Source organism: Martes martes (genome assembly GCF_963455335.1).
Source record: "Martes martes genome assembly, chromosome: 17".
NCBI lineage: Eukaryota > Metazoa > Chordata > Mammalia > Carnivora > Mustelidae > Martes > Martes martes.
The window spans coordinates 49,969,269-49,997,063 of NC_137905.1; the positions used below are offsets into that span (position 1 = coordinate 49,969,269).

General features: G+C 56.0%; 1 protein-coding gene across 1 annotated transcript; it reads left to right on the plus strand.

Moving 5' to 3' along the window:
• Positions 1 to 12,287: 12,287 nt before the first annotated feature.
• Positions 12,288 to 27,543, plus strand: NPAS1 (neuronal PAS domain protein 1; the record flags this gene model as incomplete). Its single annotated transcript, XM_080828743.1, has 11 exons — positions 12,288 to 12,409; positions 12,828 to 13,063; positions 20,455 to 20,528; positions 20,784 to 20,873; positions 22,601 to 22,772; positions 24,189 to 24,304; positions 24,527 to 24,684; positions 25,138 to 25,244; positions 25,563 to 25,710; positions 26,446 to 26,540; positions 27,080 to 27,543. 11 exons carry the CDS (start codon positions 12,288 to 12,290, stop codon positions 27,541 to 27,543), a joined length of 1,782 nt encoding a protein of 593 aa, XP_080684869.1.
• Between the last annotated feature and the right edge of the window lie 252 nt (positions 27,544 to 27,795).

A 27,795-nucleotide genomic window follows, 5' to 3' on the forward strand; every position in this document is an offset into this window, starting at 1 on the left:
ATTCATGTGACTCCCCATAAATGCTTCAGCATTCGTCCTGTTTTTAAAAAAAAAATTCTCTACAGTGTACAGAGGGTACTAAGTATGTGTGCTGGCATGAACCTGTCTTTTTCTCTAACTCTCGGTGCTTAGGTTGCGTGTGGAAGTATACTTGCACCTCTCGGCCTCCTTCCCTCCAAGTAGAGCGCCTCTGGGTCAGGCTCTGTGACTCCCCCTCCCCCTGACCATGTCCTCCCAAGCTGCCTTGAACTTGTGGCTCCTCGGTTTGTAGATCACAGTGGTCTCAGCCTAACCCTTGATTTGCTTCCCCATCTGTAAGCCGACCTCTTCCATGTGCGTCTGCAGCCCAGACCTCTGCTCCGAAGCCCGCGCTCCTCCACCTGCCTGTGGCCCACCCACAGCCAAAGTCCTGACCGTCTGTCCCCTGCTGTCCCCTACGAGCCAGAAACCCTGGAACCCTCTGTCTGTCACTCTCCCTTTCACATCAACCCGAGCCAACTCCAAGGTCATAGCTCTCAAGTCCGGCCACTCTCCTCCACGTCCCCTGCCACCATCTGTTTGAACCTCACCTAGATGTCTGTCCCAGCCTCGTCCCTGGCCTTCAGCCCCCACCCACCCCTCTCCCATCTCCTCGGGCAGCCAGAGGGAGCTTTTCAAAACAGATCGGGCCCTGCCTCCCCTCCTTTTACACCTTCCAGGGCTCCCTAAATCTCTTAGAGGAAAGCCCCAACACTTCAGTTTGCCCACCCTCCTGGGGAGCCTTCCCCGTCCCCCTGCACTCCAGCCTTTCCACTCCCCAGGGGCCCGCCCACCTCAGGCCTTCTGCAGGGCTGTCCCCTCCTGGAACACTGTCCTCCCCACTGTCCACGATTTCAGCCCACCTCCTTCCTCAGCACAGCCCTCCCCGACCAACATGGACCCATTTGCTTTCAAGGAAAGACCATATTCTCTCCTCTAAGAGCACCATTCTCGGTTTGCCACTTAACACGTATTTCCTGAGCATTTACTCTGTGCCAGGCCCTGGGGACAAAACTGGGAACTGACGTCTAGCGAAAGAAACACAGCAAACAAGCAAAAGAATGTGTGCCATCATGTCAATCAAGCAGGGATAAGGAGTTAAGGATGTGGATTTGGGGGAGCAGGAATGCCATTTAGGGTGGTCAGGAAGACCTCCCTCTGGGACCAAGGTGAGGTGAGTGAGACCCTGGCTTCAGGTGCAAAACTTAAGGGGCTCCTTAAAAAAAAAAAAAAAAAAAAGCCTTGGTGCTCACAGTTTTAGATAAAAACAATCCGTAACAGTGCTGAGCCCTACTGAAGCCTGAGGCAAAAGGAGAAAACGGTAAGTCCCAGCCTGTAGCCGGGAGCGGGACGGTGGAAGGGCGGAGAGGAGGTCTGACACAACCGCGCATCCGATCTCCCTCTGTCCCGCCCCCACTCCCACCCCACCACCCCGCGAAATCCGGGGGTCAGAGCCAGCTCCCCAAGCGAGGCCGGCACCCAGCACAGACTAGGCGCTTACGAGCCCCGCGGCCGAGAATGCGGCCTTGCTGCACGCGGCCACCAGGGGTCAGCAGAGCGCCGCCCGCCCAGCCCTGGCCGAGCCCGGGCCGCGAGGGCCGCCGGGTTGGTAGCGGCTTCAGGGAGGGGCGGTCAGGAAAGCACGGTTAGAGGGACCCACGGGGACTGGGGCGGAGGCAGGTTCTGAGAAATGGAGTTGGAAGCGGCCCGAGAAGCAGGGGGACGAGCTACTGCCCCTGTTACTCCATCCACCCACCCGTCCGTTTCTTCGGTCATTCCGCCGCGGCGGTGGGGGGGCCGGGCGACACAGGGCCTCGGAGGGCAGGTTAGTGAGCCGCAAGTGTGTCCCCAGGGCGCTGGGGAGCCAGGGACGCGGTTTGAGCAGGGAGAGACTGCGTTGGAGTTACAGGAGCGCAGGGGATTGGAGAGATACAGGCTCACAGGCCCCCCCGGGCCGGTGTTGATGTAACTGCTGACAAGGCAAATCATAAAAGCTAATGATGTGGGGACACTTACAAGGCACCAGGCCTGGTTTTAATCATTTTTTATCATTGCAACTCGATTTTTACACAAACTAGGATGCAGTCGTTATCATTAGCCCCATTTTCCAGAGGAGGGAACTGAGGCATAGAAGGGCCAAGTGATTTGTCTGAGCTCACCCGCGAGGGAGGGGCAGTCAAGATTTGAAGCCCAGCTCTCCCACCGGGAAGCCCTCGGCCCTTTCCGTGGCTGCCCTTGCCAATGACCAGCAACAGGAAAGGGTTCTCCCACGGTTCTGCAGCCGGGAGCCCCAAATCAAGGTGTTGGCAGGGTCGTGCACACCCCTCTGAAGGTTCTGGAATGGTCTAGATCACTCGCGGCGGCAAGCTCGCTGTGGCTGGAGGCTGCAGCTCTCCAGCCTGTACCTCTGCCTTCTGCCACTTGTGAGGACACTTGTCACTGGGGTTAGGGCCCCCTCGGATGACCCAGGATGATCTCACCTCTAGACCCTTCATTTGATTACATCTTCAGAGACCCTTTTGCCAATAAGGTCCAGTAAGATCGCTTTCACCGGTTCCGGGGTTAGGATGCAGTCAGGTCTCTGGGGCAGGGGGCCGCTACGCACCCCCCGGCGCTCTTCTCCACCATACCTTCTCCCTCAACCTGCTGCCTCCCCAGCTGGTGCTCAGGCTCTTGCCGGCCCCCCTCCGGGGGGGGGGGGGGAATCTGCAGGGTCACGGAGAGAAAGTTCCTCTCTCTCTGGAAGGGGTGCCCTCTGGTTGGGAGAGGCAGTCAGCCAGGCGCCCTGAGCATCCCCACGCATGCTTGCTGGCTGTGCCTGACCATCCCGGACCCTGCGCCATCTCTGTGGCTGGCCCTCGAGGCAAGTGGGTCAGGGTGACCAAGGGGCGCACTGGCGTGTTTGCTGCTTGCTACCAGAAGTAGTGGGGGCCCCGTGGTCTTGCCTAGTGTCCCCTGGGGGCAGAGGACCCACCTAGCAATGCACCTTGCGCCGTTCCATCAAGGCTCGTTGTCTTTCTGCACCTGTGGATAGGTCACAGGTGACAGGTTGGCCCCTGCCACCCTCTTTGAGTTCTTCCCTGACACTTCGGGTGGCCTGAAGCGGCCAACACAAGGGGCCAGGAGATGGGAGGCCAGCTGGGCAGCAAAGGGGTTGAGGCAGAAGCAGACACACAGGGGACATCCAGGTCTCCGGCCGGGGACACTCGATGGGGGGGGCATTTATGGAGTTGAGTGGGGCTTTTCTTTCATCCCCAACTTATTCTTCCTAGCAATTGTCAGTACTTGACCAGCCAACCTAAACTTGTGTGTGCTCGCATGCATACACACACACACGCACACGCGCGTGCGTGCACACACACACACGCATGCACACACGCATGCCTGCTTTCTTTGTTTTCTCTAGCACTTAGCCCCATCTGACATTTTTTTCTTGTGTTCTCTATTGTCCAACACCCCCAGTGGGACAGGCACTCAAGTGACAGGACTCCCTGCCTGTCTCTTCCCTGCCGGGTCCTTAGAGCGTCTGGTACACACTAGGCGCTCCATAAATGTCTGTGGACAGATGGGACAAAAGCAGGACAACTCTGGGGCCCGACTGGGCTGCCCAGGTCCCAAACGACCGCCCATCACCGTTAATGTGCGTTAAATTATTACATTCCCACTCTCAGAACCGACTACGACCTTGTCCCCTCGAGGAGCGCATTCCTGGGGCATAGCACCCCCTTAGCACCCCTGGGCCAGGGGACACATCTCCTTCAGGGCGTCTGCACTTTCCAGCAACTCCAGCCCAAACCACCGCCTCCTCTCATCTCCTCCTCTCTTACATCCGATGGTCCTCAGGCAATCCCAGCAGCTCTGCCTTTTAGAACTTGACCACTTCTCCCCACTCTGCCTTGCCACTGTCCTTGCCACTGTCACCTCCTGTCTGGACTTTTCCATCCAGTCGTCTCAACATGGCCCCCTTTGGTTTGCCTCCTCCAATCCCATAAAGACCTGGTCTGTCTGGTTCACCATGTTTCCCCAGCCCCTGGCACATGGTAGGTATCCATACCTTTTTTAGGATGGAAGAATTGGATGATGTTTACCTCTACACTCTCATGAAATTCATCCATGGTCCAATTAAAAGAATTCTGAAAGCCGTATGATGAAAAATAAATCTCCCCTTGCAACCGAGTTGCCTCAAAAGAAAAAAAAAAAAAGAACCCATTTCCTGAAATCTCACTAAATCTGGAGATTATCCGTGTTTTTTTTTTGTTTGTTTTGAAGTCCATCCACAGGCAAAGAGGGATGACTTGTTGGCTTTTTAATTTCAGTTTCTCAGATGACTATTCTAGTTTTGCATCTTCTCGTGTGATTGTCACGGACATTTCTTTATGATTTGCTTTTGTGTGTATTGACCATTTTTTCTGTTGAGTTATCAGTATTGGGTCATCTCCCTTTTGTTATTGATTGGTAGGAACTCTTTATTTATGATAAATCTCAATCTATTGTCTCTTAAATAGTTTGCATCTTTTTTTCCCCCCATCCTGGCACTAATGTTTTATTTAACATTGTTTACAGTCCCTTTGGTAGTCCAAGGTTGTATATTTTCCCTTTCATTGTACTTGTTCTTTCATTAATGTTTGTTGAATGAATAAGTGAATGAGCGCCTTTGGAGAAATGAGGCTGAGGAACACCATGATTTACAGCAGCCCCTTTCTGACACCTCAGGAGAGAAGGCTGACCAGCCCACACAATGACAAACGCTCAACTTTGTTAGTCACTTGCCGTGTGCTACGCACACGTCACAGGCACACATGCTGGCCCCAGGAGGTCTGGGATTTCTGTCCGGATCACAGAGCTCAGCATATAGTGCTAATAGATGCTCATGAAATATTTGTTGGAATAATTCATTGAGTGTTGACAGCACCCCAAAAGGAATGCCTTGTCTTTTTTTTTTCCTGTTTAGCTTTTGATAAGAGCGTAACTGAGATATTTCACATATCATACATTTTTGCCCTTGTACTTATTTTTTTAATTTTTAAAATTTATTTTTTAATATTAAATATTAATATTAATATTAAATATTAAATAATTAAAATTATTTTTAAATTTATTTTTTACTAATTTCTACACCCAGTGTGGGGCTCAAACTCACAACCCCGAGATCTAGAGTCACAAACTCTTCCATCTGAGCCAGCCAGGCGCCCCCAATATTACCCTTTGAAAAATGGTTTCTGGCATGTTTGCAGAGTTGTGGGACCATCACTACGGTCAATTTTAGAATATTGTCATCATCCCACCCCCCCCAAAATCCTATACAATTAGTAGTTGTCCCCCATTCCCCCTATATTACTTTGCTACAGCTGCTTTAACAAAGCATCACATATCTAGGGGCTTAACCAACAGAACCTGTCTCCCAGTTCTGGAGGCCAGAAATCCAAGATCAAGGTGTCGGTAGGGATGGCTCCTTCCGGGGCTGTGAACCAGAATCGTCCAGGCTCTCCTCTAGCCTGTGGTGGCCTGCTGGCTATCTTCCTTGTCACTCGCTTTTGCATACATGTCACCCTGATCTCTGCCTCTGTTCACAGGGTGATCTTATGTGCACGTCTGTGTCCCCCTCTCCCTGCTTCCTAAGGACATCAGTCCTACTGGTTTAAGACCCGTGGCATGACGGTATTTTAACTTGATTACCTCTATAAAGACTCTGCCTCCAAATCAGGCCACTTCCCCAGGTACCGGGGATTAGACTCCAAACGTATCTTTTTGGGGGGAGCATGCAAGCGAACCCGTAATACTTCCCTTCCCCACTTCCTAATTTTTATTGTAAACTAGATCGTACAAACGAGAGATTGCACAAAACGCAGCTGCCTTGTTGTAGTAATAGTAACTATTACTATTCTCCCCATCTCCCATCGGCGGGGAGACTCGTTCTAATGCCCCCCATCCCCAGGCCAACGGCATCCTCTTCCTCCAGAGTCTTTGGAGAGACTGGGTTACCTCCCAGAACGTCACATTCATCATTCTCTTGATGTATTACTTGTTATTCTCATAGGGCCCAGGATCACATCCCTAAGTAATAGGTTGTGTCTTTTGCTTGTGTGTGAACCTTCTAAAAATGGGTTCATTCTACTTTCATTCTTCTAGTACTTCCTTCTTTCACTAGTATTCTAGTTTTGAGATTCACATCAATGTAGTAAGGAGGGTTCGTGTGGTTCATTTATTTGGGAAGGACTGTTAGATTATCCCCATTTTACAGATGAGGATAGTGAGACGCAGGGAGGAAAGAAGCTGCCCAAGCTAACACAAGTGGAGCCAGAATTAGAACTTAACCCCAGAGTCACCTCCTTAAAACTACGCTCTTTGGGCGCCTGGGGGCGCTCAGTCGGTTAAGCGTCTGCTTTTGGCTCAGGTCATGATCCCAGGGCTCCCTGCTCAGCAGGGAGCCTGCTTCTCCCTTTCCCTCTGACCCTCCCCCTGCTCATGCTCTCTTTCAAATACATAAGTGAAATCTTTTTATTTTTTTTAATTAAAAAAAATGTTTTTTTAGATTTTATCTATGTATTTGATGGAAAACACAGTGAGAGAGGGAACACCAGCAAGGGGAGTGGGAGAGGGAGAAGCAGGCTTTCTGATGGCAGGGAGCCCGATGTGGGGCTCCATCCCAGGACCCTGGGATCATGACCTGAGCCAAAGGCAGACACTAAACGAATGAGCCACCCAGGTGCCCCTAAAATATTATTTTTAAAGATTTATTAAATTTATTAAAGATTATTTTTAAATATTATTTTTAAAGATTTTATTTATTGATTTGACAGAGATCACAAGTAGGCAGAGAGGCAGGCAGAGAGAGGGGGGGGGAAGCAAGCTCCCCACTGAGCAGAGAGCCCGACGTGGGGCTCGATCCAAGGACCCTGGGACCATACCCGAGCCGAAGGCAGAGGCTTTAACCCACTGAGCCACCCAGGAGCCCCAAATCTTTTTTTTTTTAAGATTTTATTTATTTATTTGACAGACAGAGATCACCAGTAGGCAGAGAGGCAGACAGAGAGAGGAGGAAGCAGGCCCCCCGCTGAGCAGAGAACCAGATGCAGGGCTCGATCCCAGGACCCTGGGATTATGACCTGAGCTGAAGGCAGAGGCTTTAACCCACTGAGCAACCCAGGCGCCCCCAAATCTTTTTTTTTAAAAAAAGATTAAACCTATGCTCTCCACTCTCCACCTCCCAACTGGGAAGAATAAGAATGTTTAAGTAGAAGTCATTAGAACACACACAGACTACACTCCAAAATCCTTGTTCCTCTCCTTGGTTTCCCCTGGGGACAGAGAGCTCGCTATCTCCCAAAGGGGCATACTATCTTCCCATCTCTTCTACTCAGCTGCTTTGGGAGTCGTGGACCTTCGGTGATTTGGGAAGTGTCTTCAACGTGGAGTTGAGGCCACGGAGAACGATCCGGTGCAGCTAAGTGGTGAGGAGGCCGGGTTAGCAGAGGTGTCTCAGTCACCACAGTCTTAGGATCCCCTACCATCTTCTCTCTCCCCTCCTTCTTCAGGCCCCAGGTGCTAACTGCTCACTGCTTTGCCTACCCTGGGTGCTGCACCAGCCCTCTTGGATTTCCCAAACCTTTGCCAAGAGCCCTTCATGAAATGTTCAGTTCCCAGTTGGAGGGCCCCTGCCTGAGACACACACCCTGGCCCAGAAGCTATCCTGTTTCTTCCCACACATGTCATCAGAGCCACTGAAGGGTGCAGATACCAGGGCCACTCACCCATTTCACAGATGGGAAACAGAGGCCCGTAGTGGTGCGCGTAGGAGTCTATCAGTGACTCTGTGAGTGGCACACAAGTAGAAGGATTTTTGGTCTCAGGGCTTCTCGACATTCTTAGGGAAGACCAAAGAGCTTTTATTTATTTATTTTTAAAGATTTTATTTATTTATTTGACAGGCAGAGATCACAAGTAGGCAGAGAGGCAGGCAGAGAGAGAGAGAGAGGAGGAAGCAGGCTCCCTGCTGAGCAGAGAGCCTGATGCAGAGCTCGATCCCAGGACTCTGAGATCATGACCTGAGCCGAAGGCAGAGGCTTTAAACCACTGAGCCACCCTGGTGCCCCAAGAGCTTTTATTTTTGATTGATAAGCCATATCAGATGTTAAGACAGAGACTTTTTTTAAAAGATAACATTTATTTTGGGGTGCCTGGGTGGCTCAGTGGGTTAAGCCTCTGCCTTTGGCTCAGGTCATGATCTCGGGGTCCTGGGATCGAGCCCTGCATCGGGCTCTCTGCTCAGCGGGGAGCCTGCTTCTCCCTCTCTCTCTGCCTGCCTCTCTGCCTAATTGTGGCCTCTGTCAAATAAATAAATAAAATCTTTTAAAAAATAAAATAAAATAAAATAAAATAAAATAAAAGATGACATTTATTTTTAAACAGCAATCATAAACCTATTACCAGTTAACATTAATCACATTTTATGAAAAATATATTTTCAAAAAAAGTCTTTTCCAATCCACAACGATTTAGTGGGAAGGGGCCATTATTTTACACTTCCGCTAATGTTCATCCGGTCTGGTATTCTAGAAGACAGCCAGATCCTCAGGTCTGCTCCTGCATTGAGTCTGTTGTAATACCCCATGCTGTGCGCCTTCTAGAAAACTCCACCAGACACTAGTGCGAGAATGCAGTGAAAAAAGACAGAAAACATCTCTGTATGAAAATCTGACCTTGCAGACCCCCTGAGAGGGTCTCGGGAACCGGTCCCCAGGTCACGCTTCGAGAACTTCTGGATAAACTTATTTAATGCTTACACCCATGCTATGAGGTGTATACTAGGTAGAAATCAACTTCGTTTTACAAAGAAAAATACTGAGGCCCAGAGAGGGGACGTTTCTTGCCCAAAGTCACACAGGAGCACGGGGCAGATCTGGGGCTTGAACCTCAGCAATCAGGCTCTTCACCTTGACAAAATCTGTGTGTATGTAATCATAAATCAATTGGGTCGCATGAGTGTACCTCCCAAGGCCTGGGAGAGCACCAGTCCAGGCCACAGAGCCAGGAAGTGGGGTCAGGGGACAGAAGCCACTAATCCGATCTTGAATCCCCACACTGATACCCCATCCAGTCTCTCTGGGGAGAAACAGGAAAATACTATTGGCTGAAGAGAACAACAATAACCAAGCTATATATCTCTCCGTGCCTCAGTCTCCCTAGATGTAAAATGGGCTTTGTAATAGAGCCCAGCTCAGAACCTTGCTATGGAGAAAAGAATGAGTGAAACAAAAGGGATTCCTGAGCTGTCGGCTGTGGTTGTCAAGAGCGGGTTGAAGAGTGTTCCTATCAGGGGCACCCAGCTGGCTCAGTCAGTAGCTCACACAACTCTTTTTCCTCTGAGATTTTATTTGTTTATTTGCCAGACAGAGAGAGAGCACAAGCAGGGGGAGTGGCAGGCAGAGGGAGAAGCAGGCTCCCTGCTGAGCAAGAAGCCAGATGCCAGACTCGATCCTCGATCCCAGGACCCTGGGATCATGACCTGAACCAAAGGCAAGTGCTCAACCCACTGAGCCACTGTGACCACCCTTGTGGTCGCCATGCCGAGTATAGAGCTTACTTAAAAAAAAAAAAAAAAGTTTCTATCGGCCAGTGCACAGGACTGTTCAGAAGTGTGTGCCTCAGTTTCCCCACCTGTCCAACCAGAGGCAGAGCCATGCCTGGTTGCCCAGGCCTCTCTGCCTGCCTGGCTCTCCTAAGACCCCATCTTCATGCATTGCACTGGGGTCTCCTAAGAGGAGCTCAGAGGTTCCCGTCCATGTGGTGGGGTGAGGGGAAGGAGATGAAGTCAGCAGTGAGTTGGACAGTAAGGGAGTCAGGGCCAGGGTCCCCAACAAGAAAATATGGAAGTCGGTACAGCTAAGATGAAACAGCTCTGACATCCTGTTTTGCAGCTTGGAGAGAGGACCACTCTACCATTGTGCTTTGTAGCCTTTGCAGAAACGGCTTCTGCAAAACGTCCTAAATTAAACAACCACAAAGCGTTTGTCATTATCACGAGCAAGGGGCGGTTAAGAGAGAAGTCCCCAGATGTCAGCCCCAAAATACCGTCCCCACCTAAGCATTAAGCTGGTAGGTAGACAGATAGCCATCAAAACCCTGATTGGCCCCACTGAGCACACCCGGTTGCTTAAGATAGTTCCGCAAAAGAGCTCATAAAACCCCCTACACATAGAAACTCCAAGGGCAACCCTCTCGGGTCCCCTCCCTCTCTGGGAGCTTTGTACCATACTGCTCAATAAACTCTGCTTTGCTCCCCATCACTCTTCGTCTGGTCTACCTCTCCATTTTTGGAAGCTGCATGACCAAGAACCGCGGGCACGAGAGGAATAGAAATCCTGTAGCAGTAGCCAGGATCCTGATCTCTGGAGGTCTGGGTCGCAGTCCCTGAGAGAGGATAGGTCCGGACGCCCAAGCCTGGCCTTATAAGGGGAAGGGGTCTTGGGGGCGGGGCTTCCCTTCTTGTCCAGGGCATGCTCACACCCCGAAATTCTCTCCTGGGAAAGGAGGGTCTCGAACGCCTGGATTCGCATCCCTAGCGCGGGTACTGAAGGCTAAGTCTCCGCCCCTACAGGGAGCCTGGGTGCGTGGTTGCGCGCCTTGTCCCGAGGGGCTGCTAGAGCACCGGGTTCTCTTGGGGGACTAAGGTGCTAGTTCCTCCGGTTGGAGTATGGAGACCCCGGTGTTCCCCTCTCGAGATGCGGAAGCTGCGGCTCCGAGGCTCATTCTGAGTGGGGGGGGGGGCGGACCCCTCGAAGCTGCCGTTGGGGGAGAGGACTCGGACAGCGGTGCAGCTCAGGAGTCCCTCGCCGGGAACCGGCGAAGGCCGGAGAGGCGGGCGCGGGGCTGGCCCGAGGGGGCGGAGACTGGGTGGGCGGGGCTCCGCAGACTCCGCCCCCGCCTGCCAGCGCGGTCCGCGCGTCTCCCAAGTCTGCGAGGCCGCGGTGGGCGCGGAGAACCTGCCGCCACAGCCCGCGCGCCCCGCCGAGCCCGGCCCGGCCCGGGGTCTATGGGGCCACCCCTCTGCGCCGCCCGGCCGGCCCCACGCCGCGCCCGGAGCCTGCCCCGCGGCCAGGTAAGGGTGCTGTGGGTCCTGCGGGGAGGGGACGCCGGGAGGCAGGCAGGAGGGGCCAGGGAACTCCTGGGTCCTGAAGAAACAGGGGCCGAACTCCAGTGTGCGGGGGGGCTAGGGTAGCGGGACGCGGGTATCCTGAGGTTGGGGGAAGGGGGACACGGATGTTTGGATCCCGGAGATGTAGGGGGCTGGGTACCTGGGCACCAAGGTCTAGGGCATCTGGACACCTGGTTGGAGAGGCTTGGGGGCGGCCTGGTTACGGGGGGCGGGCGGGGGGAGAGGGTGTCCTTAACGCCTAGTCCCGGAGGGATGAAGACCTAAGTGAACACGTTCCTGCTTCTGGAGGATCTGAATACCAGAACACCTGGGCCCCGGGTGTCGGGTCCATCCTGCGGGCGTCCTCTGGCTGGTGCTCTGGCCACTGCGTCGGGGGCTGTGGCTCGCACGCCCGGGTCTTCGGGAGGGAAGTTGTGATTGCGGATATTTGGCGGCCGGGACACATGGCCACACCCCAAGGGCCGGGGTGGGGTGGGGGGTTGGTCCCTGGGCAGGGCATGGGGTGGGGTCCCTGCCCTTTGCCCCCTTACCTCCTTAGCCTAGCCAGGGAAATGGGCGCACCGCGGACGCGGGCACACGGACTCCTGGGATGGACTAGGAGAGCGGATCCCAGGGACAGAGGGCTCTGGGGGCAGGAGCCGGGCGCGCCTGGGCCCCGGCGAGGCGCCTGCCCCCCGCCCGCCTGGCTTGGGCATGCTTGGCACGCAGAGCGCGGGCCGGTCGGATCCGTATGCGCGCCGCGTGCGCCTATTGGTATGCGGGAGCCGGCCCGGCGCGGGCGTGAGGCGGCCGCGCTGGCGGGCGGCGCGGGGGAGGCGGCGGCGGCGGCGGCGGCGGCGGGGCACGTCCTCGCCCCGAGCTTCGCCTGGGGCCGGGCAGGGTGAGAACAGCGGGATCCGTCCCGGGGCCTCCGGGGAGGGGAAACTGAGGCACCATCCAGCCCCAGCTTCTTGCTGGGACCCCGAACCCCGCACGGACCTCAGTTTCCCTAGCAGGTCTCCCGGGGGCCCCCCTCGGGCACCGAGCGCTGCCTCTGGCTCCTTTCCGCGGCAGGAGACGCGGGTCTCGAGTCCCGCAGGCTGCTCTGGGCCCGCCTGAGCCCGCCCCCGCGGAGATGGCGGCCCCCTACCCCAGCAGTGGCAGCGGAGGCGAGGTCAAGTGCGGGGGAGGTCGCGGCCGCAGCGTCCCGTGGGACTTTCTGCCTGGGCTGGTGGTCAAGGCCCCGCCGGGACCCTGGTGAGCAAAGCCCCGCCCCATCGGCCCGTGGCCCCGCCCCCAAGGGCGTCCTGGGAGAATTCACACTCAGCTTGCAGCCCCGCCCTCTGGAGCTAGAATTTCTTACCCAGAGCCGCTCAACCTTTGTTCTACAAACAGCCCCACCGCGTTCCGTTCCCACCGCCCTTCCTCTGAGTTCATATCCAACATTTAATTTCTCCCCTCTTCCAGCTCCTTCCCTCCAGAATTTATTTACACCCCAGGTTCTGTCCCCACGGCCGGGTGCAGAATTCACACTCAGGTTCTGCCCCCACCTCCAATGTCGAATCCACTTCTCACGTCCAGCCCGGTTCCGAGGCCCCGAGGGCGGGGCTCCCCGAGGCCGCGGCCCCCTGAGCCGCGCGGTCCGGCTGACGCCCCCTCCGCGCCGCCCGCCCAGCCTGCAGGCGCAGCGCAAGGAAAAGTCCCGGAACGCGGCGCGCTCGCGGCGCGGAAAGGAGAACCTGGAGTTCTTCGAGCTGGCCAAGCTGCTCCCGCTGCCCGGAGCCATCTCGAGCCAGCTGGACAAGGCGTCCATCGTGCGCCTCAGCGTCACCTACCTCCGCCTGCGCCGCTTCGCCGCCCTCGGGGCGCCGCCCTGGGGACTGCGGGCGGCGGGGCCCCCGGCCGGCCTCGGTGAGTGCGCATGCGCGGGGGGCGGGGGGGTCCCAGGGCCCTAGCTAAGGCCAGACGGCGGGACTGTGAGGTGCCCGCCGGCCCTTGCCCAGTTCGTTGGCTGAGAGGGAGCACCGGGTTGGGAGTCAGCCAGACCTTTTGTGTGCCCCAACCGGAAGACTGATAGTCTCCAAGCCTCAGTCTGTTCATCTGTAAAACGGGCACACGAGGTAGGGATGATTTCATGCATTCTGGCCCGACTAAGCAACTCCCCCTCCACCCCCCGCCCCGGGAACACCGGGGATCCGACCACTAGCCAATGCCGTTATTTTTTTTTTTAAAGATTTTATTTATTTGACAGATGGAGATCACAAGTAGGCAGAGAGGCAGGCAGAGAGAGAGAGGAGGAAGCAGGCTGAGCAGAGAGCCGGATGCGGGGCTTGATCCCGGGACCCTGGGATCATGACCTGAGCCGAAGGCAGAGGCTTTAACCCACTGAGCCACCCAGGCGCCCCCAATGCCGTTATTTTTATAAGGGGAGATGAATCGTTATTATCACAAAGAAGGTCCACAACTCCATGGGCGGGACGGGGTTGGGGGGGGCCGTTTGGGCCTCCCCATCCACTCATGGGCAAGAAACACCCTCACTGAAACTTGAGGGGCCCCAGGAGGGAGCCCAAGGACTCTGAAGTTTGAATTCCCAGTTTGGGAAAGCAGGAGGGAGACAGTATAACGTGGCAGGTAAGATGGCGAACTTCAGAAAGACTCCTGGGTTCCTGTCCCTACTCGCCCACCTGCCAGCATTGTGACCCGGGGCAGGCCGCCTGACCTCTCTGTGCCTGGTGAAATGGGAATCCTGATGAAAGTCCACAAGCATACCCAGAGGGCTGAGATGAAAATCAGCGAGGTAATGCGTGTAAAGATCCAGGTGCAGTCAATACATAGTGACTTCTTAGGGTCAGTGGTGACCTTGCAGAATTGCCGGGGCCTGTGGTTTATTAAACAGCTACTGTATGCCCGCTGCTGCTCTGAGCCGTCAGGATCCAGCAGAGAACACACTTGATTCAAGCCCCCCGCCCCCACCCCCGGACCGGCTGACACCCTAGTAGCTAAGACCCGGTAATGAAATAAACCGAGAAATGCAATGGACATTCTGTAAAAATACAGGATAGGTAAAACACAGACACAGAGAGACAGCTCCTTTTATTATAATTCAACTTTATCGTTGATAGATGCACAGGAGTGTTATGTTACTGTTATTACTTCTGTTTGATGTGTTATTGTTTCTCTCAACGATGAGAAGACCGTGAATCGTGTTAATCCGGGGTCGCAGGTGACAGGGCCGGGGCACCGCAGGCTACAGTCCCCCCAGAGGGGACCGGTGTCCTTAGGGTGAGGTTGGAGGGGCTCCAATTCCCCTCCTGCCCCAGTCCCAGGGGAGGGGGGGGGAGAGAAAATAGCATTGATTAAGCTCGCAATAAATCACCATTTAAATTTAAATAATCCGGCTTCCCAGGCGGTAATTAGGCGAATTGACTGGCGCCGAGAGAATGCGGCATTAGGGCCGCTGATTACTGTCATTACCGCGAACAACACGTGCGCCGGCGGGGGATAAACATCTTGTCTATTGTCCCGAACTCGGGGAGAGAAAGGAAGGGAGGGGGTGCCGAGGGAGCCCCTCCAGCGGCGGCCAGCTCCCCCCACCAACGCTGCCTGGCTGGGCCCTTGAAGGGGACCGGAGCCTGCTGAGGACACTGCCCTGAGGGGCCAGACCGTGGACTTCACAGCCCCTACTCCCCGGAGGGCCTCCCTACCCCACCCCCGCCCTCCATCCAGGACAGTGTGTGTTGGAGGTACTGTATGGACTCCCTCCTGTAGCCCCAGAAGTAGGAATTTGGAGGCATCTCCTGCTTTGCAGGGTCCCCAGCAAGAGGTCAAGTGCCTGCTTCCTTAGTCGCCCCTGGGTGGAAACTGAGGACAGCATCTTAGCTAGTCAGAGCAAAGCAGGGTGACTCCCATGCTCTGAAGGGGCGCGTGCTGTCCTGTCCTCCTCATTTATACCAAAAATAGCCAATCCATGTCAGACCGTGTTGAGCAGTATATACAAATAATGTGCAAAAAAAAACAAAAAACAAAAAAAACAAAAAAACAAACCCACAAAACGTAATTAAGCCTCTCCAAAAAAGTCAGGAGGAAAAAGCAGTGTTGATTCCCATTTTACAGAAGCGGAAAACTGAGCCCCAGGAGGTGAAGCTCTTTGCCCAGGGTCTCATCAGCCAAGCTGGGCCCAGCTGAGATTCAGACCGGCTTCAGAGAGCACCCTCTCAGCCTCCAGACTTGGCCTGTTCATAGGTCTCTGGGGACCTTGGAGGTCCCAGTCTCTGGGCCTCAGTCGGCTGTGGGTGAAACAGCACAACGATGTTGAAGGCTAGCCCAGGACCTCCAAGTGCAGGGAGGAGACACCCTGGATCTTGTGTCAGTGGTCAGCATTCATTCATTCAACACCCACAGAGCACCTTCCCCCTGCCAGGCCCTGTTCTAGTGACACCCAAGGGAACAGGACAAAGTCCCTGACCTCAAGCGTGGGCCTACAGATCCTTCATGGGAGGCCCACTGCCCCCCACCTCTCTGATCTCATTTTTCTACCCCTCTTACCTCTTCTACTCCCTCCCACCCCCGGATACACACACACACACACACACAGAGGCTTCCTTGCTGTTCTTCAGAAAAACACATTCCTACCTCAGGGCCTTTGCACTTGCTGTGCCCTCTGGTAGGAACTCCCTTCCCTCCAAACATCAGCTCTTCAAGAAGGCCTTCCCTACCCCCAGTGCTCCCTGTCTCCCTTTCCTGCCTTATTTCTTTCCAGAGCACCTATTGTCATCTGACACTGTTTCTTCTTTCTCTTGTTCATTGTGCCTCTTCCCCTTGACACCTTGTTCCCTGAGCCTAGAACATTGCCTGGGGGCACAGTAAGGGCTTGGGAAGTATTTGCTGGGTGTCTGTGGAACAGAGTGAGGGGAGGAGGGTTGACATTTTCATTCACAGATCAGGCACAGCCTCTCTGAGGAAGGGACCTTTGAGCTGGAAGGTGAGGAAGCAATCCTTGAGAAAAGCTGGAAGAAAAGCAGTCTTGGCTAAGGGAATAAGTGCAAAGGCCCTGAGGCAGGCAGAATCAGGTTGCTGGGTGCAGGCCACAATGAGGCAGAGAGGAATAGGTGAGGCAGGAGGTTAGACAGCAGGAACCAGGTCCTGCGGGGCCTCATGGGCCTTGGTGGGGACTTCGGCTGTTACCCCAAGTGGGATGGGAGCTGGAAGTGACAGAGGTGGCAGGTGTGAAGGTAGAAGCAGGGAGCCCAGTGAGGAGGTGCCTGCAGAGGCCTGCCCCCAGGGAGCCAAGTTTCCCACTCCCCAGATAGCGAAACTCTCCAGCCAGTTGAGAGTAGGAGGTGGCTGGACCCCCAAGGCCTGGGGGCAGCCTTCTCCAGCGTCCCCTCAGTCCCGGCTCTGTGATGACAACTGCAACAATTTTCTTCTCCAGCAGTTAGGCTGCAGTGAGAAAGGCAGGAAATGTTTGTTGAATGAGTGAGTGATGGTTGGGGCTTTGGGCATGAGGAGGGGGCAGATCTGGGAGCAGTAAAGACCCACGTGGGGAATTTGGGGGACAGAGGGGTTGAGGCATTTGCTGGGAGAGGTGGGAACGCAGGGGGAGGAGTCTGGGGAGTTGGGTTTGGGGAGGGGGAGGCTGGGGGATGATAAGACGCATCAGCCGGTGATGGGGACCGACCCCAAAGCTCCCGTCCCAACGGGGGGGACAGCAAGCCCTCCCCCTGCGCACCCCCGTCCGACGTGCCCATTAAGGCTGTTAATTGCAGCCGTTCAGTCTGACCTGGGCTGATCCTGTGAGCGGGAAAATGAAGGAATTAGCAGAAATGACAGGGGAAAATTGCGACAATTAGCAGGCGGCATTGTTCCTGCCTGTCACCCGGCTGGTTCACGCTGCATCTCGGGGGAGGGGTCCCCATCAACCCCCCCACCCCATTTATTGTTCCTGGAGCTCCAGCCAGGGGTGGGAAAAGGGTGCAAACAGCGGGAGGTGCTCCTGGGAGAAGGAGGCGTGGCCAAGGCGTTAGGGGGCTGGGGGTGGGGCTGGGGGGGGCCAGTACCGAGGGGCGCGAGGGGGCAGGCTTTGACCGCCTGGTGTTTTGATGGTCTGGAAATAACAATAGTAATCACACTATTAATACTAATCCCCGCTCTGCGTCTGGGAGCACCTGCCGCGTGCCAGGAGGGGGCGGGTCCCTTTCTGTTCCTTAAGCTGACTGAATGCTCAGCCACCCATGAGGTTAGCACTCCTGCCAAAGCCACTTGACAGAGGAGGAAACTGAGGCACAGAGAGGCAAAGGGACTGGTCCCAGGACACACAGCCGGGGAGGGCCAGCCCTGGGGCTTGGTCCCAGACCTAGACACTTGGCACCAGACCTGGCGACCTTCAAGGTCCCTGAGTCCCCTGGCTCCCCAGTCTGGACATAGGGCCCCTTGGGAGGTGGTTCTTTGCAGGGTCAGGGAGAGGGTCCGCAGTGGGAACGGGCTCCAACCCCCCTAACCCCACACCTCTGCTCCTGCCTGTTGGGAGCTGGGTCTCTCTTTGCTCTCGATCTCATTTGCCATGTCCTCTGTCACTCTCTTTCTCTGTATGTCTCTCTGGGCATCTCCTTTCTCTTCTCTCCATCTCTTTGTGTCTCTCAGTCTTTTTCTGTCTCTGTCTGAATTTCTCTGTGTCCACATGTCCGCCCCTATCTCTTTTAAAATATTTTTTAAAGATTTGTTTATTTGAGGGGCGCCTGGGTGGCTCAGTGGGTTAAAGCCTCTGCCTTCAGCTCACATCATGATCTCAGGGTCCTGGGATCAAGTCCCGCATCGGGCTCTCTGCTCAGCGGGGAGCCTGCTTCCCCCTTTCTCTCTGCCTGCCTGTGATATCTCTCTCTCTCTAATAAATAAATAAATAAAAATCTTTTTAAAAAAAATTTGAGAGAGAGCAGGCGGGAGGAGCAGAGGGAGAGATTGAATCTCAAGCAGACTCTGAGCTGAGCTCGGAGCCCCACGCAGGACTCAATCTCATGACCCTGAGATCATGACCTGAGCCGAAATCAACAGTTGGATGTAGGGCGCCTGGGTGGCTCAGTCACTTAAGCGCCTGCCTTCTGCTCAGGTCATGATCCTGGGGTCCTGAGATCAAGTCCCTGATTGGGCTCCTTGCTCAATGGAGAGCCAGCTTCTCCCTCTGCCTGCCGCTCCCCGTGCTTGTACTCTCTTTCTCTCTGACAAATACTCAAAAAAAAAATTGAAGTAAAGTTTATATAACATGGAATTCTCCATTTAAAAGTGTACAGGGGATGCCTGGGTGGCTCAGTCGGTTACGCGTTCGACTCTTGCTCTCAGCTCGGGTCTTGTTCTCAGGGATGTAAGATCAAGGCTCCCAATGTGGAGCCTACTTAAATTTAAAAAAATTAAAAATAAAAATAAAGTGCACAATTCAGCAGTACTCAGTATAGTCACAGGGCTGTGCAGCCCCCATTTGATCTGGTTCCAAAACATTTTCATTCCCCCCGCAAAAAAACACCCCCCATGTTAGCAGGTTCTCCCCATCCCCACTCCCTCCCCCCACCCCCACCCTCACCCCCAACCACCAGTCTGCTTTCTGTCCTTATGGATTTGCCTGCTCCAGACAATTCATAGATACGGTATCACACAGTGTGTGGCCTCTTGTGTAATGTTTTCACATTTTTTTAAAGTAGGCTCCATACCCGATGTGGGGCTCAAACTCATGGCCCCGAGATCAAGAGTCCCACACGCCACCGACTGAGCCAGACGGGCGCCCCATCATGATGTTGTAAGAGTCCATCCGTATTAGAGCCCGCATTTCCCACTTCCTTCATTTTCCTGGCTGAATAATATTCCACTGTATGACTACAGCACCTTTTATCTATCTGTCCAGCCATCAGTGGACTTTTGGTGCCGCTGTGAACATCTGGGAAGGAGTATTTGTTACAACGCCTGTTCCCAGCTCTTTGGGGGTCTGTACCTAGGAGTGGAATTGCTGAGTTGGGTGGCAGGGGACTCTATGTGTGACTTTTTTTTTTTTAAAGATTTTATTCATTTATTTGAGAGCGAGCACTAGAAAGAGAGAGAGAGAGCAAGAATGGGCGAGAGGGAGAGGGAGATGCCGACTCCCCGCTGAGCAAGGAGCCCGATGCAGAACTCAAACCCAGGACCCTGAGATCAGGACCTGAGCCAAAGGCAGACGCTTCACTGACTGAGCCCCCCCAGGTGCCCCCCATGCGTGGCTTATTGAGGAACCTCCATCCTGTTTCCCAGAGCATCTGCTTTATTTTCTACTCTCACCAGCAATGCACAGGGATTCTGATCTCTCCACATCCCACCAACATTTCTCTTTGAATTCTAGCCATCCTAGTGGGGTGTGAAGTGACATCTCATTGGGGGTTTAGAGTTGGTTTTTTTCTTGAAGATTTTATTCTTGGGGCACCTGGGTGGCTCAGTCGGTTGGGCATCTACCTTCAGCTCAGGTCATGGTCTCAGGGTCCTGGGATCGAGCCCCGAATCAGGCTTCCCTGCTCAGTGGGGAGTCTGCTTCTCCTTCTCCCTCTGCCCCTCCTAAATAAAATCCTTTCAAAAAAATTATTCTTAGGTAATCTCTGCACCCTATGCAGGGCTCAAATTCATGATCCCAAAATCAAGAGCCGCCTGGTCCACCGACTAAGCCAGCCGGGCACCCAAACCTGTTTGTCCTTTTTCTGCTGGGTTGCAATGTCCTTCTGTCTGTCTGTATTCCTTTATATCCCTCTGTATGTCTCTTTGTCCATCTGCTTGTCTGTCTGGTGTCTTTGTCTCTCAATATCTGTTTCTTTTTCTCTGGCCCTCTTTCTCTGGCTCTCTGGATGAATGTCTCTCTGTTTGTCTCTCTGTCGTCTCTAGTCTCTGCCCCCTCCCTCAACAGCCCTCACTTCACACCACCTTCTCAGTCCTTCAAGGCACCGGCAGGGATGATAATTCTTTATTTGTTAGTTTCTTGCATGTTGCGTGTTGTGTGCTCCTCACGAGGGGAGGGGCAGGCCGTCCTGGACGCCTCCCGTGTCCCCAGCACAGGGCCGGCTGCACAGCTGGGGCTCAGGGAGACTTTGGGAATGAATGTGCAGATGGACGGCTCCCTGCGTCCTCTGGCCTCTCTCTGCCTCTGGGTCTCAGCCTGCTTCCGCCCCTACCACCCCTCCCCACGAGCCCAAGTTTCTCCCCGATCTGCCCCAAGAAGGCTCCAGGACTGGGGAGAAGCAGAGCTGTAGACTGCCTCGAATACCAACGGCCCCCGGCCTCACCCCTCCTTCTGTCCTCAGCCCCAGGCCACAGGGGCCGCGTGGCGCTGGTCTCCGAAGTCTTCGAGCAGCACCTGGGAGGACACATCTTGCAGGTGAGGCCCCACCCTGCCTGCTGCTCCTTGCTGCCACCTGGTGGCCACCTCCGGGGAGCCGCACGGTTTTCTCCAGCATCCATGGGGCGGGGGCCGCTCCTGCTTGCCCTTTCCCACAGAGACGGAAGCCCCCCCACCCCCAGGATTAATCCACCCTAGGTGGAGATCCAGATTTCAGAGTGTCTTACCACCTACCTGCTGGACAGACAGATGCCCAGCCCTCCTCTCCCCTCTCCCTGTTTCTCCCCACTCTAGTCCCTGGATGGCTTCGTGTTTGCCTTGAACCAGGAAGGGAAGTTCCTCTACATCTCCGAGACCGTCTCCATTTATCTAGGTCTCTCACAGGTAAGGGGCCCGCGGCAGGCTGCCCGGACCGGCTCAGCCACCCTCTCCCTTGTTGACGCATGCATGCATGCCCTTTCTCCTGGCCTCACCATCCCCGCCTGAAAAGTGAACTGGATCCACGGTTCTCAAAGTGCACCCCGTGGGAACCCCAGGAGGCTCCACCTGACAGGCGGCGGGGGTGGTGGTGGTGGTGGTGGTGGTTTGTTAAAGTAACAGGTCAGTTTGAAGAAAACAGATCAGCAGAAAGATCAGTTTGTCCATGAGCGTTTGCCAAATGCACCGTTTTTCCCTAAACTTGCTTTTTCTGAACAATTATAGAGACTTGCAGCCATTGTATTGGGAGGGCTTGGGTTTTGGCAACTGTGGGAGATTTTCTGGGGTGTTTTAGTGCACTGGCTTGTGTTTTGTCTTTATTTCCGCCAGCTGTTTCTGCCCCGGCTCCCGCAGCTGGCACTGAGAGCTAAAAGCAGAAACCACACATCGCCACCCCTGGGGGGCCTGGCTCTGCCTGGTGGCATCTTAGGCCTCCTCAGTCCATTCAGCACAATTTGCTATCCTCCCGTGGCTTTGACCAAGGTTTTACCAAATGGTAAATTTAGAAAAGCTGGTGCTTGGTGTCTGGCCTTTGTGAGCACTTTTTCAGTGAATTATCGGAGATGCCTGGAGGAGGAAGATCCTGGAGATCGGGGAACACGGACAAGGGAAAGGGGTTGTGGGGGGAGAGTGGAGTAAAGGTTCACACGTGGTGCAGGCAAGGGTTTGATGAGCAGGAGTTCGGAGGGATGAGGAACAGAGGGAAGGAAGCATGTGAGCCCGAACCCAGGGGTAATGGGAGCTCTGGGAGGTTTCTTAGGGCCGGGGAGGGAGGCATAGTCAGATGAGTAACTTAGTAGGGGTATTGGAGTGGAGACTGAAAGCCAGAAGAGCAGGGAGGACGCCGGGGCAGGAACACGGGGCGGGGGGATGGGGACCTGGACTGGACTGGACTGGACTGGGGGAGGTGTGGAGCAAAGGGAGACTGCTTTGGGAGACTTGGGGGTGAACTGGATGGTAGTCTGTCTGATTGAGAAGTTCGAACTCTAAGAGTTCGAACTCTTCCACTGCGTGTATCCGCATCGCAGCCGCTGCTGGGATATCCTGTGATTCATTTCAGGGCGCCGTTGCTCGCTGTGTGGCCCAGCAAAGGGAGGGTTTAAAGGGCAAAGGGAGGCTGTGCGAAGCAGGCTCGTGGCCTCTAGAGAGTAAGCAGGTGCAGAAAATCCTTAATGACCACCGGCCTTGAAGTGAGAAGGCGTAAGAGCCCAAGTTTGTATCTCCTTTAAAAAAAGGTTAAAAAGGACAAAAAGAAAAAGAGGGAGGGGATAAAGGTTAAAAGGTTAAAAAATAAAAACACAAAACTGGCTTGGGGCGCCTGGGTGGCTCAGTGGGTTAAAGCCTCTGCCTTCGGCTGGGGTCATGATTCCAGAGTCATGGGATCGAGCCCCACATCGGGCTCTCTGCTCAGCGAGGAGCCTGCTTCCTCCTCTCTCTCTCTCTCTCTGTCTGCCTCTCTGCCTACTTGTGATCTCTGTCTGTCAGATAAATGAATAAAATCTTTTAAAAAAATAAAACACAAAACTGGCTTGAAGCGCGCCTGCCACGCAGGCGAGCGAGCGCAAGGCTGAAGCCCGGCCGAACGACCGCCGCGCATCTTACGCGCTCTCTGCGGTCCCCTCTTCCGCCGGCAGGTGGAGCTGACGGGTAGCAGCGTCTTTGACTACATCCATCCCGGGGACCACTCCGAGGTGCTGGAGCAACTGGGGCTCCGGGCTCCGACCCCGGGGCCCCCTACCCCGCCCTCCGTTCCCTCCTCTTCCTCCTCTTCGTCCTCCTCCTCGCTTGCGGACACCCCTGAGATCGGTAATTCCAAGGGCCCCCAAAGAATGCGGCTGAGGGTAGGTCAAGGGACACCTGGTACATGGTAACCAGCCATGTCTTCTTTAAACAAAACCCGCTCTCCTTTGAGCTGTGCCAAGCAAATTTTTGTAAAATGATCGGAAGCCAAACCGAGGCAACAGGTCTGGGATCCCTAAAATTTGCCCAAGCTGCCTAAGTTTGCCTGGCTTCCCAAGATTTGAGTTTTAGAAAGACCCCCTCTGGGCGCCAAGTGGAGATGGGTGCCTGTGGGTGACCCCTGGAACCCGGCTTTGGTAATAATAAAACAGTGCACGCTCACTGGCCTTCACAGGTGCTGTGTCTTTAAGGGCATAGTTTCACTGACTCCTAATCACAGCCCCGCCTGCAGGAACTATCACAGTCTTCATTTTGCACAGGTGGAAACTGAGGCACAGCACAGAGAGGTTAAGTTCATTGCCCCAGGTCCCACAGCTGTCAGTGGGGAATCTGGACTCCAGCCCAGGTTCTTCTAGCTGCAGCATCTGCGCTCCCAGGCCTTCCCTCCAGTGGAAAATTCCACTCCACGTTGGCGAGGGAGGGTGTTGGGAGAGTACCCTGAAAGTTCCTTTTGGAATGTTGGGGGACTGGGATGTTGGGGGACTAGAGGTGAACTTTCTGGTAAGTAGGATTCGCTTATATTGGGTTTGCTTAACACTAAAAGCCTCCGAGCGATCAGCAGCATGTGCAAGCTTGGGAGATGTTTGTGATACACGGGAGTCCGCTGGAGAGTGGGTTAGGTTTGCACCCAAGATCCAGGCACAGGTTCGTCTGGGTGTGAGCAGTTATAAGACTATCACTGGATTTATAATCTGTATTTGTGGGTCTTACTTGTTTCTATACCCTGAGCCCCTGCTCTGTGCTGGGGAGGGCTGGGAACACGTCGATGACAGTAGCCCCAGCCCTACCCTCTGGGCTCACAGTCCAGGTGGGGAAGACTGACCAGTCCCTTGAGAATGATGATCCAGAGTGGTGAGAGCTGGGGTGGAAGACCCCAGAGGCACTCATGACCCAGCCTGGGGGTCAGGGAGGGCTTCCTGGAGGAGGAGCTATCCCACTTGAGACCTGGAGTTTGTAGCTAGAGACGGTTGTCAGCGGGAGGCGGTTCTTGCCCAAGTTTTAGGCTGAGGTGAGGAGCTGGGCTTTACCCCCAGGGTCCTAGGGGGCCGTGGCAGCTTCAGGGTAGGGAGGGAAAGGGTTATATTTGAGCTTTAGAGAGACCCGGCTGGCTGCCACTCAGAGGGGAGGTTGGTATACGACTTCAGTAAGGTTATGTACCCATTAGGCTGTGGCCATGACCCTGTCTGGCTAGGTGTACGGGGGGCAGGAGGGGCCCGTGTTTCTTCCTCGGACCCCCTAACCTTCCTTCACTCCCCACCCTAGAGGCCAGGGCGGCCGAGGTGCCTCCCTTCTCCCGGGTCCAGGAGCGCTCCTTCTTCATCCGCATGAAGTCTACCCTCACCAAGAGGGGGCTGCACGTCAAGGCCTCGGGGTACAAGGTGAGTGTGAGCTCTGCGGCCCCAGCTTCTGACGCCCGAGTCCCCCTCGCCCACCTGGGGAGACCTCCCGCGTTCCCACCAGTCATGTCCTTGTGCCCCAGGCACCTGTGGGTGACAGCCACAGCCAGGCCCGGCGGCCGCGTTGTGGTCCTCCTGCCCGTGCCCCCCGGCCCCCACCCGGCCTCGCCAGGCCTCTCCCCCAACCCCGCCTGCCGCCTGCAGGTCATCCACGTCACGGGGCGCCTTCGGGCCCGCTCCCTGGGCCTCGTGGCTCTGGGCCACACGTTGCCCCCGGCCCCACTGGCTGAGCTGCCACTACACGGACATATGATCGTCTTCCGTCTCAGCCTGGGTCTCACCATCCTTGCTTGTGAGAGCAGGTACCGGGGTTGGGGGCCGAGGCGGGCGGATGGGGCCACGCGGGAGAGCTGGGGCTGCTGCAGTCAAAGCCGAGCTGGGGAGCCTGGGGGTGGGGCGGGGGGGGGCGGAAGAGCAGCGAGGGCGGAGGTACGGGAAGGAGGAGGCTGGGGCGGGGCCGGCGGGGGGCGGGGCTTACCCGAGGGCCCCCTCGCAGAGCCCCACCCCTCCCCGACCCACTTTGTCTCGCTGCCTCTCCTCTCCTCCACCGCCTCGTGCGCCACGCAGAGGCAAAAATGAAACGGGGCAGTCGTCCCCAGGCTCGGAGTATTATGCCCATTTGACCCAGGGTTAAACTGAGGCCCAAAGCACTCCAGAGCCAGGTTCTGTATGCTGGTGGTTCGAGAGCCAGCCCCGCCTCTTGTCCTCGACCCTGATCTCAGACCCCTTCTCACCTCTGTCACCGCTGTCCTCAGAGTCAGCGACCACATGGACCTGGGGCCGTCAGAGCTCGTGGGTCGCAGCTGCTACCAGTTTGTCCATGGACAGGACGCAGCCAGGATTCGCCAGAGCCACCTGGACCGTAAGAACCCCTGCCTTCCAGCACCCCCCGGCCTGTGTGCCCTGATCCCTGCACCCTGAGCCACAGTTCAGACGTGGGGTGGGTGGAAAGGGGCTGCGTTGTCTCTCTGAGCCGCCCCCCCCCCTTAAAAATCCAGAAGGCCCCTATGCCCAGCTAATGCTCGGTCCCCCTGACTTGGTCTTTTTCCATCTCCCCCTCTGGACTGTTGCCCTTGTCTCCTCCCTACCATCCCTCTCCCTGGTCCTGCCTTCCTCTCCCACCCCGTGTTCCTGTCCACCTGTCTCTGACTGTCTCTGCCGGCCCCGGGGCTGGGCCCAGTGCTGGACAAGGGGCAGGTGATGACCGGTTACTACCGCTGGTTGCAGCGGGCTGGGGGCTTCGTGTGGCTGCAGTCCGTGGCCACCGTGGCTGTGAGTGGGAAGAGCCCTGGGGAGCGCCATGTGCTCTGGGTCAGCTACGTGCTCAGGTGAGGGCCCCACAGGGGACTCAGAACCCCTCCATTTACTCCGCCATCTCTCCCCATCTTGGGGGGGAGGGCTCCTCTTCGAGGGGGCAGGGCTTCTCAAAGAGGACAAGCCCAGAAGGCTTTGAAAACAGGAAGGAGACAGGGGGACAGCAAGAGGAAAGGAACAGAGGTGAGGTGACCTTGCTTTCAGGGGGCAGGGAGGAGTGAGACGGCGGCTTTGAAGTGGCCTCAGCCCCAGGCAGAAGATCGGGACTGGATTCTGGGGCACTGGGGAGCCATGGCAGGGTGTAAGGCTGGAGAGGGTCACAGTCCCATCTGGTTTGTGACAAGACCTCCCTGGCTGCTGTGGGGCACTTCACGGGATACGACAGGGGCTGGGAGCCCAGGGAAGAGGTTGGGGCGGGTACTGGGGCAGGTCTGGGAAACGCCAGGCAGTGCGCGTGGAGGAAGGGACGCGGCTTCCGCTCACAGCCCTGTCTCTGGCTTTGATGGGCCTGGACTGGGGCTCCCGAGAGAAGCAGGGTCTGAAAGGAAGACGCTGAGAGGAGATGGGCACGCAGTACCCAGGGGACACCCAGGTGGTGATATTCGAGGGGCAGGGGGCAGAGGCTGCCCAGGTCTGGCCTCACCAGACAGGGCTACGCTGGGCTAGAACCCAGCTTGGAGTCTGGGGTTCCAGTGATGAGCCCTAAGTACCATGGGGTGGGGACTCTACCCTACCTGTCTTGTCCCCAGCCAAGCCGAGGGTGGCCAGACCCCTCTGGATGCCTTCCAGCTTCCGGCCAGCGTGGCCTGTGAGGACACCTCCAGCCCCGAGCCAGAGCCCACAGGTGAGCCCCACCTCCCTCCTCACCCCGGGGAGCTCCCAGGGAAGGGGTCTCGGGGGCCTGAGCTTTCCAGTCTGGAAGCCACTAGCCACGTGTGGTGACTTACGTTTAATTAAAGATGAAAGCCTGAGTTTCTCGGTCACCCTTGCCACGTTCCAAGGGCTCAGCAGTCTCCCTTGGCCAGGGGCTACTGCATTGGAGCACACAGAGAGGGAACGGCATCCAGAGGAAAGTTCTGTCGGGCAATGTGGGTCTAGGCCAGTGCTTGTCCATCTCCCCTCTGCTGCTATCGAGGGCCAGATCCTTCTTGGCTCTGGGGGCTTGTCCTGGGAGCTATAGGGTACTTAGCAGGACCCCCAATCTCTACTCTAGCTGTGGCAACCACACATGTCCCCAGACTGCCACGTGTCCCCCTGGGGGACAGAATGGCCCCAGCTGAGACCCCCAGCTCTAGACCACTGAGCTCAGCTTCATTCCACAGATGGGAAGACTGAGGGCTGGGGGCACGCACACACCGCTCCCTTCGTATCTCCCTCTTCCAGAGCCAGAGCCTCCAGGGGAAGGGAAGCAGGCTGCCCCCCTAGACAAGGACGAGGCCCCCCGGAGCCGGGGCAAACGCATCAAAGTGGAGCCTGGCCCAGGGCAGACTAAAGACCCGGAGGACAGTGGGGACGAGGAGTCGTCTGGCCACGCGGCCCTGCCACGGCCCGAGTTTACTTCTGTCATCCGGGCAGGGGCCCTGAAGCAGGACCTGGTGCGGCCTTGGGGCCTGGGGCCTCCCGGGGACCCCCCACCTTCCCTCCTCCACGCGGGCTTCCTGCCGCCCGTCGTGCGGGGCCTCTGCACACCAGGCACCATCCGCTATGGGCCCGCGGAGCTGGGCCTTGTGTACCCGCACCTGCAGAGGCTGGCCCCGGGCCCCACCCTCCCCGAGGCCTTCTACCCCACCCTGGGCCTGTCCTACCCGGGGACGACCGGGAGCCGGGTGCAGCGGAAGGGGGACTGAGGACTGGAGGGCTGCCTACAGAGCCGGACCCTGAGGGACAGGTGGGGCCCGGAGGGCACCGCCAGAAGGCTGAGCTCAGCCCAGTTGGTGGGCCTGGAAAATTAAACACCTTCTCCCGCTCTGTGGCTCTGTCTCCGGGGCCTCGGGGCTCCTCTCTCCTTTTCGTTCTCCTCCTCGGTTCCCTCCACCTTCCTCGGCTGGTTCCCATGCCCACCCCTCCCTACCTCCTGCCCCGACCTAGGAACCACCACG